This window comes from Cavia porcellus, unplaced genomic scaffold, assembly GCF_034190915.1.
Source record: "Cavia porcellus strain 051 isolate PalLab524CR breed Dunkin Hartley unplaced genomic scaffold, mCavPor4.1 scaffold_28, whole genome shotgun sequence".
In the NCBI taxonomy this organism is placed as follows: domain Eukaryota; kingdom Metazoa; phylum Chordata; class Mammalia; order Rodentia; family Caviidae; genus Cavia; species Cavia porcellus.
In genome coordinates, this window is record NW_026947511.1 from 40,639,159 (window position 1) to 40,653,216 (window position 14,058).

At 47.3% G+C, this 14,058-nt stretch overlaps 1 protein-coding gene across 3 annotated transcripts in view; it reads right to left on the minus strand.

The window, feature by feature from the left end:
• The window catches only part of Ubr2 (ubiquitin protein ligase E3 component n-recognin 2), a 98,278-nt gene that overhangs the window by 1,467 nt on the left and 82,753 nt on the right, over positions 1-14,058 (minus strand). For all 3 annotated transcript variants that reach the window (XM_063238850.1, XM_003473860.5, XM_003473859.5), the window contains exons 35-45: positions 13,022-13,170; positions 12,383-12,438; positions 9,639-9,735; positions 9,341-9,408; positions 8,747-8,882; positions 7,826-7,916; positions 6,867-6,997; positions 5,850-5,958; positions 3,319-3,375; positions 1,243-1,320; positions 372-542 (exon numbers count right to left, since the gene is read on the minus strand). In XM_063238850.1, coding sequence (XP_063094920.1) covers positions 372-542; positions 1,243-1,320; positions 3,319-3,375; positions 5,850-5,958; positions 6,867-6,997; positions 7,826-7,916; positions 8,747-8,882; positions 9,341-9,408; positions 9,639-9,735; positions 12,383-12,438; positions 13,022-13,170 — 1,143 coding nt within the window. The remainder of the gene's footprint in view (positions 1-371; positions 543-1,242; positions 1,321-3,318; positions 3,376-5,849; positions 5,959-6,866; positions 6,998-7,825; positions 7,917-8,746; positions 8,883-9,340; positions 9,409-9,638; positions 9,736-12,382; positions 12,439-13,021; positions 13,171-14,058) is intronic.

Consider the following 14,058-nt stretch of genomic DNA (forward strand, 5'->3'; position numbering starts at 1 on the left):
TCCAAGTAACTATGGTGACAACACTGTCATTAGTAATGACCACACTGCACATCCATGGAGCCACATGTTGGGATGGAATGGAGTGCACAAATAATAGAATTCAAAAAAAGTGTTAAGGGTGATAAAGACAGTTAAGTCCTACATATAAAATAGGTACTGATACTTGGTTTTTTTTGGTACAGGGATTGAACAACTCATGACCTCACGGTTGCCAGGCAGGTACTTATGCCACCAAGCTAAACCCTCAGCCCAGGTACTGATATTTTAACCACTACTTAACTTTTAACTTTGACACAGTCTTGCTAAGCCCACGTCGCCCGGGCTGGGCCTAAAGCTGTGGCTGGAGCTCGCTGGCTCCAGGCAGCTCTCACCTCAGGAAGATACCCACGCCCGAGCCACAGGAGTAGGTGTGCGCGGTGCAGGCGCCCACGTCCTCCCCCTCCAGCTCCGTCTGGCAGCAGTAGCTCTGCGAGCACAGCAGCGTTCCGCACACGAGGCACAGCGTTGGAGCTCTGCTCTTGTCACCACCTGACTTGGGGCACCTCCAAGAGACCAAAAACAAACACAAAACCATAAATCAAAGCACAATCGCTGCTCCATGGAGCAGCTGGCAGCGGACAAGCCACTCTGAAAATGACGCAGCTGTGTCACATACAGCCAGAGACGCACAGACCCTGTAGCTACCCCACAGCAGAGAACACACTCGGAAACTGGCCTGGAGACACTCAGGGGTCTGGGCCAGAAAGACATGGGGAAACCTTCAGTGGAGAAAAAGGTGCATGCGTGCTTAGGTCACGGACTGAAACAGCACAGTAGTAACATGCAAAGTCACAGACCCATCTCAGAAATGATGGCAGTGTGACAAGGCTGGAGTGCGGTGCCAGTCACAGAAAGTCTAAACACACATGACAATCGCATATGCTGCTCGGGATATAAGGCCATTTCTGTGTAACACAGAAATGCGCCCTTAGGACAGGGGCCACTGCAGGGGGCAGCGCAGGTGGCAGCAGAGACAAGAAACCCAGCGCTTCGACTGTTCAGGGAATGCTCACTTCTTAACCACGCTTGCCCTCGTACCCCTTATGCTGCACATCTTATTCTGACACGCAGCAGGGCAGTGATGCTTTATAAGTAAGTCATATCAAGAACTGCTGATGGCAAGACACCCTTCCCCAAACAGGACAAAGAACCACCACTAATCCCCCGGTCTTTGTTGAAAGGGGTTTCCAGTGCAAAACTTACGAGAAATTGGATGCTTGATTAATGAGGCTGCTGTAATCTTCAGGGAGGTCTATTAATCTGTTAGATTCTCTAGGATAACTTGAAGAGAAGTAAAGAGATAAAGACTCAGTTAATAATAAGGTCATCTTATAATAACAGGGTAAGTCTTAGCTTAGTCCAAATAAATTCGCGAAGACCGAATATGAGTGGCCTGCGCTGTGCTAGCGGTGTGAGTTGCAGGAAGAAATCAAAGACGCAGCCACAAGGCCACAGTGCCTCAGGGCTCGCACTAAGTGACCAGGCCAGCAGCCATGGTACTCTGGGGGTGGAGGAAGGAGGGGAGGGCAGAAGCGATGCCTTCTCAGCTCCTGAGGGAAGCAGAGGGCATCTTGTCAGCAGTGGTCTTAAGGAGACACGAACTGGAAGACGGAAGGCAGCAGCATTTTCTTTCAATTAGAGACAGTAAGTCATGTTGCATCTGTGACTTGAATTGACTCAGAAAAACTTGGATCCAAATCCGGCCAGTGTCTGAGGGCCGCTTCACTTCCCGCCTCGTGTGCCTGCCCCTGGGGGACGTGGTGTGGCCTTTTGCTGCCTCACTGACTGCAAGGACAAGCAGGACTTCCCCGAGCGACAGCCACTTACACAACAGTTCTTAAAGAATCCCCCAGGGGAGTTTGGGGTGTATGCATGCCAGGACGCCAGCAGCTGGGAATCAGACTCAGCGGCGTGGCCCCAGTGCTGTCCAAGGTTCCCGGGGCCGAAATGACTGCAGGTGGGGCAGTCTGGTGGTTTTCAACCATTTTTGATTTATGAAAATTGAAATTTTATACAGTTCATGTTAATAAAGTTGGGTACAATCCTTTCTGGATATGTAAAAACAAACAAATGGAACAGATAACCTTTTCTTCTTTTTTTTTTTTAAAAGCCAGTCAAATTTAGCAGTGTGGGGGGGCGTATACCAACTTTAGTGACACTAATGTTAATAAGTTCTGATAACCCACTGCCATCGGACCAGCCCAGATAGCCTCCTCTTCTAGTCTTCTGGGTTTTAGGGATGATATAGTTAGCAGAACCAAAGAGGTATTAATGAATGGAACATATCTGGCATCCCCTGAAGAGGCACACATTGTTGTAAAATCAGAATTAATGCAGAAGGGAAGGAAGTAAAAATAAAAACGACTGGCCATGATTTGGTAGTTACTAGTGGAGATGACAAGTACATGGCATCTCACCACATTCTTTGTATTTCTTGGCTGTTTGAGAATTTCCTTAATAAAAGAAAACAAAACCAAAAACAAAACAGAGCTAAGACTGTAAGAGGGCCTACCCTGTGTGTGCGTGTGCCTGAGGACTGGTCGCTGGGACTCCCATGCTAGGGAAGTTACATCCCCCAGCCCCTTTACTTTTTTTGTACCAAGAATTGAACACAGGACCTCACGCTTGCTGGGCAGGTACTGGGCTGGTTAGCTATATTTTCTCCCCTCTTTATGTTTTGAGACAGGGTCTATGTAGTCCAGGCTGGCCTTGAACATGCAGCAACCTCCTGTCTCAACCTCCCCAGTGCTGGGATTAAGGTGTGTGCCACTACGCCAGGCTTTTTTTTTTTTTTTGAGACTGGGTCTTCTTAAGGTGCCAAGGGTAGCCTCAAACTTGTGTTCCTCCTGGTTCAACCTCCTGAGTGTTTGGGATTACAGGCACAAGCCACTGCACCTGCCTAGACCCTGCATGGTTTTTTTTTTTTGTCTTTTTTGTTTTTATTGGTACCAGGGATCGAACTCACGACCGCCTGCTTGCAAGGCAGGTGCTTATGCCGCTGAGCTAAATCCCCAGCCTCAACCCTGCATGTTCTAAGCAGGTATTACAAACTATAATAGATTGCTGTTTCTTTCACCAAGAACACTGCGACTGCGGCCTAGCTGTCTCCTCAGTGCTGACTTTCACAAACCCTCACCCTCTGACTCAGGAGAATGAGAGCGTGATGCCTCACCCGAGACTCACTGAGTCTTAGGAAATCAGCTGTGAGCAGCTGCACCTCCACCCTGCAGTACTCCCTGCCACCTGGCCCAGGCACGCCTTCAGCCGTCTCTAACTCACCTGATTGCATCTCTTTCACCTTGCAGATATCTTTTAACTTCACTGTTACGGCACCAACTTCAATACAGAGAGGGAAAAAGCACAACATTTTTATTTTCAAAGGGTCAGAATTGTTTGCCCTCTATAGCCAATAAAAGCAAAATAACCTTCTTAATATATTTAACCTCACCAAATGAAACCAGGAAAAAAATACATTTTGCCTGCAGCTTTTTTGTTTTTTTCCTGAGATAGGGTCTCACTAAGCAGTTCAGCCAACTTTTAAAACTAGAAGACTATTTAGAATTTTGAAAAGCAAAAGTGTTTAACACTGAATTTTGCAGCTGTCTATTTTTATTACCAGGATCTGAATGCACTGGACAAACCAGTCTAAATTACCAAGCTCACACTATCTACGGCCGGAAGGCGCCTTTTTCTGGGGTGCCGAGGACTGCACTCAGGCCTTAGTGCCACACCCTGCCAAGCCTTCTCTTCTCCTTCACCACTGCAGGCTGGCTGGGGGGCTCGCACATGTCAGGCAAGCACTACCCCAAGTGACATCCTCATCCTTTTCCACAGTTATCTTGGATAGAGCCTTGCTAACTTGCCCAAGCTGGCCTTGACCTTGCGATCCCCGGCCTCAGCCTCCCAAGCAGCAGGGACGACAGGTGCGTACCACCCACTGTAGGATCTACCATTTTAAGGGCACCACTTCTGTGGCACCTGGCACTGTGGCACACCTACCACTCTCCATCTCCATGATGTTTTCGTCTTTCCCAAATGAAACTCTATCCATCAAACAGCCCATGCTGCCCCCAGGCTCCTGGCAACCACGAATCAGCTTCTGTCTCGTCAGTGTCACTGCTTCAGGTACCTCATTCAAGTGGGACCATGCGGTATTTATCTTCTTGGGACTGGCTTATTTTGCTTAGCACAAAATCCTCAAATTTTGTCCATGCTGTGGCTGTGTCAGAGATTCCCTCCTTGCTAAGGCTGAGCAACGCTGCACTGTGTGCATCCCCCACACTCTGTCCCCACTCATCTGTGGACGGGCACCCGGGGTTTCCACGTGCTGCCTCTGCTGAGCGCGCTATCAACATGGCTGGGTTCCTCTTTCCAGTTGGTTCCCTCTCTCTTGCACTGTACACTACCAGCACCGGTGGTCACCCTGTGCCTGGCCTTCTGAAGAAGCGCCACGCTGCTTCCCAGGGCAGCGTGCTTCTCCACTCTCACCAGCAATGCATGCGGGCGCCAGTCCCTCCACTCCCTCGGCAACAGTACTTTTCTTAAAACACCTTCCCAAAGAACCCCCAAATGTGGAAGAAACTAAAGTCGGCACACTCTAGGATGCCTGCACTCCATGTTTACTGAGGCCAGCGCACAGCAGCCCCGACAGGAGCCAGCCTCGGCGCCCGCCAGCAGATAGACAGATAGAGTGGTGCACACGGTGCGCTACTGTTCAGCCACAAATGAAAGCATGTTATTTGCAGGAAGACGGAGGGATCTGAGATTATAAAATAAGCCAGACTCAGAAAGACAAATACTGCATATTCTCCTTAATATGTGTAATCTAAAAAAGATGACTAGACTAGAGGAAGAAAGAGGGGAGGCTAATGGTGGATGAAATGACCAAAATAGATTATACGCACTGAAACTTAGAATTCTGTACAATTAACTGCCACTAATAACAAAAGGGAAAATTATAGATTTTATGACACTTCATAAAGCAACCCCCACCCAACAAAAAAACCCATAGCTAATCCTGCTGTGCATAAAGCAGTATCTGCGTTTCCACCAGGACCTCGATACTGAGCATCTGTCCCCGTGTTCGCTGGCCACTTGTCTGTCTTCTTTGCAGAAATGGCTACGTACGTTCTTTGCCCATTGTCAAATTGAGTGGCTCTGTTTTGGTTGCTCACTGGTAGGAAACACAGACAGACTCAGCATATCAGTCCCTCCCAGACGATGTGCGGACACTGCTAACTTCTGTGGGCAGAACGGCTTCGCATCTCACCCAGCCACTGACCTGACACCACCGAGGGCTAATTCCTTGAGACCTCAGTGTCTCACACAGAAAGGGAAGACACTGGACTAGACAGCCCTTACGATTTCTTTTTTTTTTTTCCTTTTTATCGGTACCAGGGATCGAACTCATGACTGCCTGTTTGCAAGGCAGGAGCTTATGCTGCTGAGCTAAATCCCCAGCCCCCTCCTTAAGATTTCTTTCAGCTTTTAAAATCTATGAACAGGGGCTGGGGATTTAACTCAGTAATAAAGCATCTGCCTGGCAAGCATAAGGTCATGAGTTCAATCTCTGGTACCAAAAAAAAAACATCTATGGAACAGAGTCCTTAACAAGCTCAATTAACATTTCAACCGCTACTCCATTTATGTAAATCTGCTTACTAGCTCAGCAAAAATCTTATCCAAAAGCCAAATCCTTAGCTACAGAACCCTAATTCTTATAGTTGGAATTTTAACAGATTGAACATTTTGCCATATATGTGAAAATCTACAATTGGTTTTACGTAGCTATTCAGTATCTTGATCATTACCTTTCAATCAGTGAATTCATTATCTCACTATGTTGTTGAAAAAGGCAAATGAGGTTGGTTGGTAGGGCAAGATAGTTACATAAATGTTCAAAATGGCTTGTTTCTGACACTGCAAATGGAAAAGACAAGAGTCACACACGGAAACACCGAGAGCACACCCTGTGTGATATAAGCAATAGCGGAGTTAAAATAAAACAAAAAGCTATGCCACAAGATTCAGATTGGCTAGGGTGTAACTTTCCGGAAACACAGTGGCCAACCACGGACAGAATAGGGTCAGGTGACCCCCACCCTAACAGGGTACAATTTCTAGTGCCTCAGCCTGACCGTGTGCAGCTGCACAATCTGCCTTACAGGGTTACTGTGAGCATCAAGCGACCACAGTAACGTATGGACACCCGGGGAGATTTCACCGCAGGGCTGCGGTAAAAGGTGGGTCCTTCTTTTTTATTTTTTTTAAGACAGTGTCTCGATACGCAGTTCAGGCTGGCCTTGAACTTACTATGTAGCCCAGGCTGGCCTTGAACTCAGAGCGTGTGATCCTCTTGCTTCAGCCTCCCGAGTGCTAGAATTACAGGCATGTGCCACCAGATCTGACAGAAGATGGTTTCTTTATAAGAGATGGACCTACACAGGACTCTGAGCATCTCTAAGTATTTTGGAAGTTTGAACTATCCTTTTGGTGCCTGGGCAGTGAACTGAGGGAGAGGCTGGTCAAGTTTTTAGGGAGCAGCATTACACGCAGGCATGCTTGGGCCACCTGTACCAGGCTGTCAGCGTGCAGAGATACAATTAAGGTGGCCTGCACACTGCTTCATAAACCAGTCAAAAGGGCACAAGGAACAACTGAAATAAAAATACCCATTTGCACATTAAAATGCAAACTGGACATAAGCCAGAGTCAATTAACTCTGCTCTAATTTTTAGTTTTCGTTTTTGCAAGTCAACTTTGTTCTAAACTTCTGGGGTGAAAAAACTACAACTGTTTCCTATATTTTGAAATCAGTGAGAAGGTACCTTGGATGTCAGGTGGCGATGGGACTCCGTTTAGGTAATGAAAAAACACAGCCGAGCACTTGAGGAAAGGCGTGATGCCAGCTCTGACGCTCTGCCACAGGTGCCAGCCAGAGGGTGCTTCTTTCAAGGCACTAAAAAAGCCAGGAGAGGACTGTTAGGAAACCAGCAGGAAAAGATCATCCTAAAGATAATATGCAAACCACGACGACTGCCATGTGCAGGTGAGGCTTAGAGGGTGTGTGTCACCAGGCTGGCAGACTCTAGACTATCATGGGATGGCAGGTCTGAGTAACACACAGCCAGTACTGTAAATACCAGAATACTATATGCCGTAACTTTTAACATGTTTATTTTGGAACACATCATTCATAACTCTTTCCAAATTATCTCCCATATGCAATCAGATTGTTTTCAATTCCTGCCTAATAAATATCAGAATGCGTATCACTATAAGCCTACATTTTTCTCTATGTTATTTTGTTAGCACAGATTCTCAAAAACAGGATAATTTGGTCAAAGAACAAACACATATAAAGGTTCTTCACATACACTCTCAAAACCTCGGGTGAAACTGCTCTTCCTGATCCTCATGACTCCAACAATGTTGACGCTCTAGTGATCACACCCCTGCTACTCCTGGATGTCACCTTACAGATACTGCACCAACTCAGCTGGCATTTTAGGATTCCTCACGAGGCAACCGAGGTGTTAGGGAAGGACTTTCCAAAGGCCATTCATCCCCGTGTCTGTGCCGGAGTCAGGCAGGAAGCAGGGCAGTCACCACCTTTGCCTAAGAGGTTTCTGACTGTGCCAGTATGTCAAGATCTTGGGGGCCATCCTGGCTCTTCTTTTTCTAAATATGTTGGCAGACAGCTATTTCCCTTCAGTACCAAATGAGCCCTTCCGCACGCTGACACCCATTCATGTCCAGGGAAGCCTGTCATGGAGGGCAGTCTCACCTTCCAGTACACTGGTGAAGTGTTTTGTACAAAGCAAGCACTGCTAACTCTTCTTCACCAGTGGGGTCCTCCTGATCCATGCCGTGTTCTTCTGAAAGATGAACAGTGCACTGTGACTCCCCTGTACTGTCAGAAGGGCTGCTCAGGACACAGGCAGCCCCTTGAGCCCCACCAGTTTGAGTCCTCCCAGTGGTGCCTGCTGATCTCCATCAGAACACACGCCAGCAGGTGCTGTGGGCAAGGCGGCTTGCACAGGGGGCCCGAGGGCCCAGGAATCCACAGGGACGGGTCTCAGTGGTGGGCACATGGGCCAGCAACATATGTAAATCCAAACACGACTCTAAGGGGCTTGACTACTACACCACTCAAATATTAATGAACTTAGGATCAAAGAGTAAAGACGTTGACACTGTTAGGCGACTTTAACAGGAGAAAGAAATTTGTTTCAAAATCTTTTCTTTTTTTTTTTTTTTGTCTTTTTCATTTTTATTGGTACTGGGGATTGAACTCACGACCGCCTGCTTGCAAGGCAGGTGCGTATGCTGCTGAGCTAAATCCCCAGCTCTCAAAATCTTTTCATAAAAGACAAACAAAACTTTATGAGACTTAGCAGAACAAAGTAGCCCAATTATAATATTCTCAAATGCTTAAAATCTGTCTCCTCCCTCTCCCTCTCCGAGACAGTCACACAGTCTCCTGCCTCAGATGGGATTATAGTTGAGTCATTGCAGTTATGCCTGCCTAACGCATTTTCCCCCTTCTTGTCTCTATTTTTTAAGGGGCTTATTAGTATGTGTTTGCTTTACATATTGATGACATTCCATGCGGGGAGTCGGTGTATGTGCGTAACCTAGCTGATACTTTTTGAGTGAGAAAATGTGAGGACTTCCATGCAGACTCCAAGGGAAAGGCGGGCGTTACCTGTACTCGAGGTCAGTAAGATCTGTGTGATGTGTGCCATGGTGACCAGGTGGAAGAGGTGGAGGTCTCCGGTGCTGAGGCTGACCCCTGAAAAATCCTGACACTGCAGCGCGGGGAAAGCGAGCACCAAACTCACCTAGCACCAGACACAGGACATCAGACACCTTCCTCTCACGGTGAAACAGTGCCACTGCCCTGCCACAGCCCTTTGAAGCTCAGGCCCCTCCAGGACAACTTTGTTCTTAGGATGTGCACTTCAGAACACCTGCCAGAACTGGCTGAACACAGTGACTTGGGAGATCAAGTGGCCCCAGTGGGCCCTCTTTGCTTCATTTATCCAGGGGCTCCCACACCCAGAGCTCACCGTTAGCAGGAAGAACACTTGGAGTCTTCCCAGGGAATGAGCAATGGAAATCATATGGGTTTTGGATCAAAAAAAGATGTTTTTTTGGGTACTGGGAATTGAACTCAGGACCTTGTGCTTGCCAGGTAGACGCTGTACCACTGAGCTACATCCCTGGCTTCTCTAGCCTCTTCAAAACTAAATTCTCCCTAGATGGTATAACAGCGAGAGCTGAACCCAAAGACACCTACCAGCAAATGAAACATGTCGATGTCCAGTATGCACGGAACGTCATCGTAGCTGTCATCAGGCACCAGCGCTAATGGAGAAAAGACAAATACATTAGCACCATTTGTGTCAACATAAAGTTAAAATGCCTAAAATACAGTTTAAATTTACCTTTTTGCAAGCTATATATAAATTTATGAGCTAGAGGTTCCATAACAGTACTACCAAACATTTCATTTATAACTAAGAGAAGTTACAGAGCTAAAAACAATTTCAGATGAGAAATTACCATTACATATATGTACACCTATTAATACTCACATGCAAAAAGTTTACAAAAATGTCTTTGTACCACTGGAAGTGATGCCACTGTCCAATGTGCTGCTGCAAATCTTGTCAGCGATCTAAGACAATCATCCTGGAACAGAGAAATGACACAATTATCAAAGAAGCCAAGCTGGGCGTGGTGGCACGTGACTGGAGGCTGAGGCAGGAGGACCCCTGTGAGTTTGAGATTTGAGGCTGACCTGGGCTACAAAGTGAGCTCAAGGCCAGTGGGAACTACACAGCAAGAGCCTGGGGGTGGGGAGGCAGCAGCTACTCAAGAAGTGCGCCTTCTCTGCTCTGGGGAATGCTGGTTCTAAGCACAATGGCTTCACACACAATCCAGTCTTTACAGGACATGGAGCGGCACCCAGGGCATCTGCAATGACAAATCTCCAATGCTGTGAATGCAGTGGGGAGCAGCTGCTGGATCCACAGCAGCTATGCCCTTGTCACCGTGGTGCTGGGTTCTAGGAAAGGAACTACACACCTGTACATGTATCAGGGAAGAGCCAGTAACACCTGCCCAGAGAGCCTGGTGAGGTGCTTCTTTTCTTTATTCTAGAGCTACTCTACAGTGTGGGAACTCTAACCAATATTGGGGCAACCAGATAAAAAAGGATAGATCCCGAAATCAGGGTGTCTTCACCCATTAAAAATTGTTATGAAGGGGCCTGGGATTTAGCTCAGTGGCGTAAGCGCCTGCCTGGTGAGCACGAGGTGATGAGTTAGATGCCCAGTGCCAAAAAAAAAAAAAAAGCAAAACAAAGAAAAACAAAATTGTTATGAAGAATAAGTAGCAAGAAGAAAGCTCTTGATTTAAAGTGACAAACACAGCAGGAAACAATTACAAATGAAAATCAATTATGATCAAGCATGAACAAGGGCAGACGAGCACTGAGCTGATGGGATTTCTGTTCTTGTTCGTTCCCATGTTTCCCACCTTCAGTGGCGCTGTCTGAGTAACTACTATGGATCTAGGTCCCGCCTCTGAAGACCTTCAAACTACAACTCACCCTTTCTCCTCCTGCTCCGAAGCTTACAGTCCTGGAGCTGGTGTGAGAGGAGGCAGGGGACAGCAGTGTCTCAGCAAAGTAGAGCTGAAGAGCACCCTGACAGAGCGGGAGGCTGCCAAAGGGCACTCAGGGCAGAGGAGGGGACATGCGGGGGTCTGGGAACTAGCACTCGGGGTTCTGTGTGACTTCACACGACTGAACTGTGGGGTGGGGATTGGCAGGAGTTGCTAAAACGTAAGATGTTCCCCGAAGCTTGAATATGACGGGTCCCTTCCGATCACATATAGGGAAGGGTGTGACTGAGGGTATGGACTGCCTCCTACAATTCAGGTAAGAAGTAATATGGACCCAGGAATGGTGGCGCATGCTTATAATCCCGACACCCTGGGAGACTGAGGCACGAGGATCACGAGATCAAGCCTAGTCTGCAACTCAGTGAGGTACTTTATCAAAATAAAAAATAAGAAAAGGAGCTAGGTGTGGTGACTCACGCCTGTAATCCCAGCACTCGGGAGGCTAAAGCAGGAGGATCATTTTTGAGTTTGAGACCAGCCTGGGCTACAAAGTGAGTTCAAGGCCAGCCTGAACTGCATAGAGAGACCCTGCCTCAAAAAGACAAAAAAAAAAAAAAAAAAAAAAAAAAAGTAAGAAAAGGCTAAGGATGTAGCTTAGTGCAAAGATCCTGGGTTCAGTTCCAAGTCTCTCTCTCTCTCTCTCTCTCTCTCTCTCTCTCTCTCTCTCTCACACACACACACACACACGCACAGAAGGAAAAGCTAAACAAGCAGAAGGAGTGGCAAGAAGCCAATAGACTGCTGATCGACTGATACGAGGATGCAAAGAAACACACAAACCAAGCAGCTTCTCCAATAGCGCTTCAGGCTTCTGGTCTGGCCACCTGGATGGACACCGGCGACCAGGTACAGAATACAGAAGCAGAAAGACTGACTTGGGTTACTAGACCTGCAGACACTTTTAGGAGAGCCTTGATGGGAAACAAGCCAGCAAGAGCGGTCAGTACCTTGAGGAGACCTGCCTGAAGAGGACGCACGGGCTGCAGGTGCAGGTGCAGGTGCAGGCCCGGCTGCGCAGGGAGGAGCAGCAGACGGTGGGGGGCACAGGCAGAAGCTTGGGGTTTACAGACTGTAACAGTTACAGGATGATGGAGGAGGAGCACCCTGAAGAGAAGCATCTGGAGAAGGAGGGAGGAAGCCAGGAGGGCCGCAGAAACCAACCCAGCAGACGGGTCTCAGAAGAAAGCGTGTGGTGTGAGCCTGGTCAGCAGGCAGCATGTGGCCCCTCCAGACAGCGGCTACACAGTGAGAACAGTGGGACGGGTCAGAGGCACGCTCGTCCACCTCCTAGTACAGCGCACAGCGCCTGCAGCCTGACACCGGCTTTGCACGCAGTCATGTGCCCCTTCTCAAAGGTGTCTAATGCAGAGACTACGCGCTGTGTTCTGCATTTCTCGAGAGCGTTAGAAACTCAAGATAGCAGCTCCCTTGTTTTTAGGTTTCCCCCTGTATCTTTTCAAGTGCTTAACTAACAGCTCTGGAAGAAGAGGCATAGGTGCTTCCAAAAATCTACTGAAAAGAAAAATCGTGAACATTATTTCTTCTAGATCCCAATGGGAAATGAGCGATCACAGGTTAAAAATCAATCTCCGGTTGGAAAGTCTGATGTCCACTCCAGCCTTTCATGAACTGGAGGAAGCTGGGAACTTACCAGCCTGCAGGGCAAAGGGCCAAACAGCGGTTTATCTTCATCACTCAGGATTCTTTCTGCAGATTAAAAATCAAGAGGGGAAAATGTATATAGGTGTTATCAGAACTAGAAAAACCTCAAACAACCAGTTCTTTCTTCAGAACTAGTTTTGCAATCTTTAAATCATTTATTTTTTAAGTTTTTATTTTTTATTTTTTTATTGGTACCGGGGATTGAACTCACGACCACTTGCTTGCAAGGCAGGTGCTTATGCCACTGAGCTAAATCCTCCGCCCCTAAATCATTTCTTAAGAACTGACTTTGGATGAAAAGCGAAAAGAAAAAAAAAAAAAAAAAAATCCAAATTCCCTCAGCTGACAAGAGACTACACCAGGAAAACGAGCTCTCTGTCAGTTTATAAATTGATAAGCTCCTATTCTGTACTTTACATTTTGTGATTTTTTTTGTGGGGGGGGGGGATCAAACTCATGACTTCACGCCTGCCAGGCAGGCACCTGTAGCACTAAGCTAAATCCTGGGCCCTGTGTATTATTGCTCTTTATTTTTTCATACTGTTGTCCACTTTATCACTTAAAACCAAGATTCTACCCACAGTCCACATGAGCGTATGAGTGACAGCAGCAGCGGCAAACCACTTACCTATGCTCTGGATGGTGTATGCACAGCTACCCCAACACATTATGGGCACGCGGGGGTCCTCTTCATTGGGGTGAACTTTTAGTCCTACCTTGTAGGTAGCAGTTCCAAATGTTGTCAGCATTTCCTTAATGCTCTCAGAATAAGGGTTCCTAACGGGAACACATACAGGATTAGCTCAAGACAATGTGGACATAGCAATAAAACAGGTCAGGTGGAGCGACTCTTTCCTCTACGGGTAGCAACTGTTTGCAAAGGGGTAATCAGAGAGCATGACTGTCCAGGCTTAGAAGGAGTAACTCTTGGGCTAGAGGGCTGAGGCACAGGGAGAAAACACCGTAACAGGTAAACCTGTCCAGAGTTAACCATGGAGTCCTCTGCTCTCTTCTGCCCAGCCCAACAATGTCAGCAAGACTGCTGCCGACACTGGTCCCTCCCAGAGAGGAATCCTCGGCGAAAAGCTCTCCACACACTGACATTTTAGAGCACCCAAGGGCAAGACAGGGCAGCTTCATCTCCTTACTGTGAAGCTGCCAGGCAGTAAGTTCACCCTGCCCACCAGCACCCAAACAGCTTCTCAGTGTCTTCTTAGGTGCCCAAGGACCAAAAGCATTTAAGGACAGCAAAGGTATAACAGACCAAAACAAGAGGGCAAAGGAACTCGGGGAGAACAGAGACAGCTTGTAAGAACATGAGAGGATGGGGCTGGGGATTTAGCTCAGTGGCATAAGCACCTGCCTTGCAAGTATGTGGTCATGAGTTCAATCCCTGGTACCAATAAAAAAGAAAAAGACACACACACAAAAAAGAACATGAGAGGATTGGTCTAAGGCTAATGGTAAGACACCAGCAGGACCAACCCAAAGAAAACCCAACAGCAGAAAATGCTCTAAGAAAGCACATAAAAAACGCTCAGAATGGAATTCTTTTGCCTCAGCCTCCCGAGTGCTGGGATTACAGCGTGTGCTACCAGGAACATAGTTGTATCGTAAAAACTGACAACTGATTCAATCAAAAATTGTGAAATAATTTACTAGTCA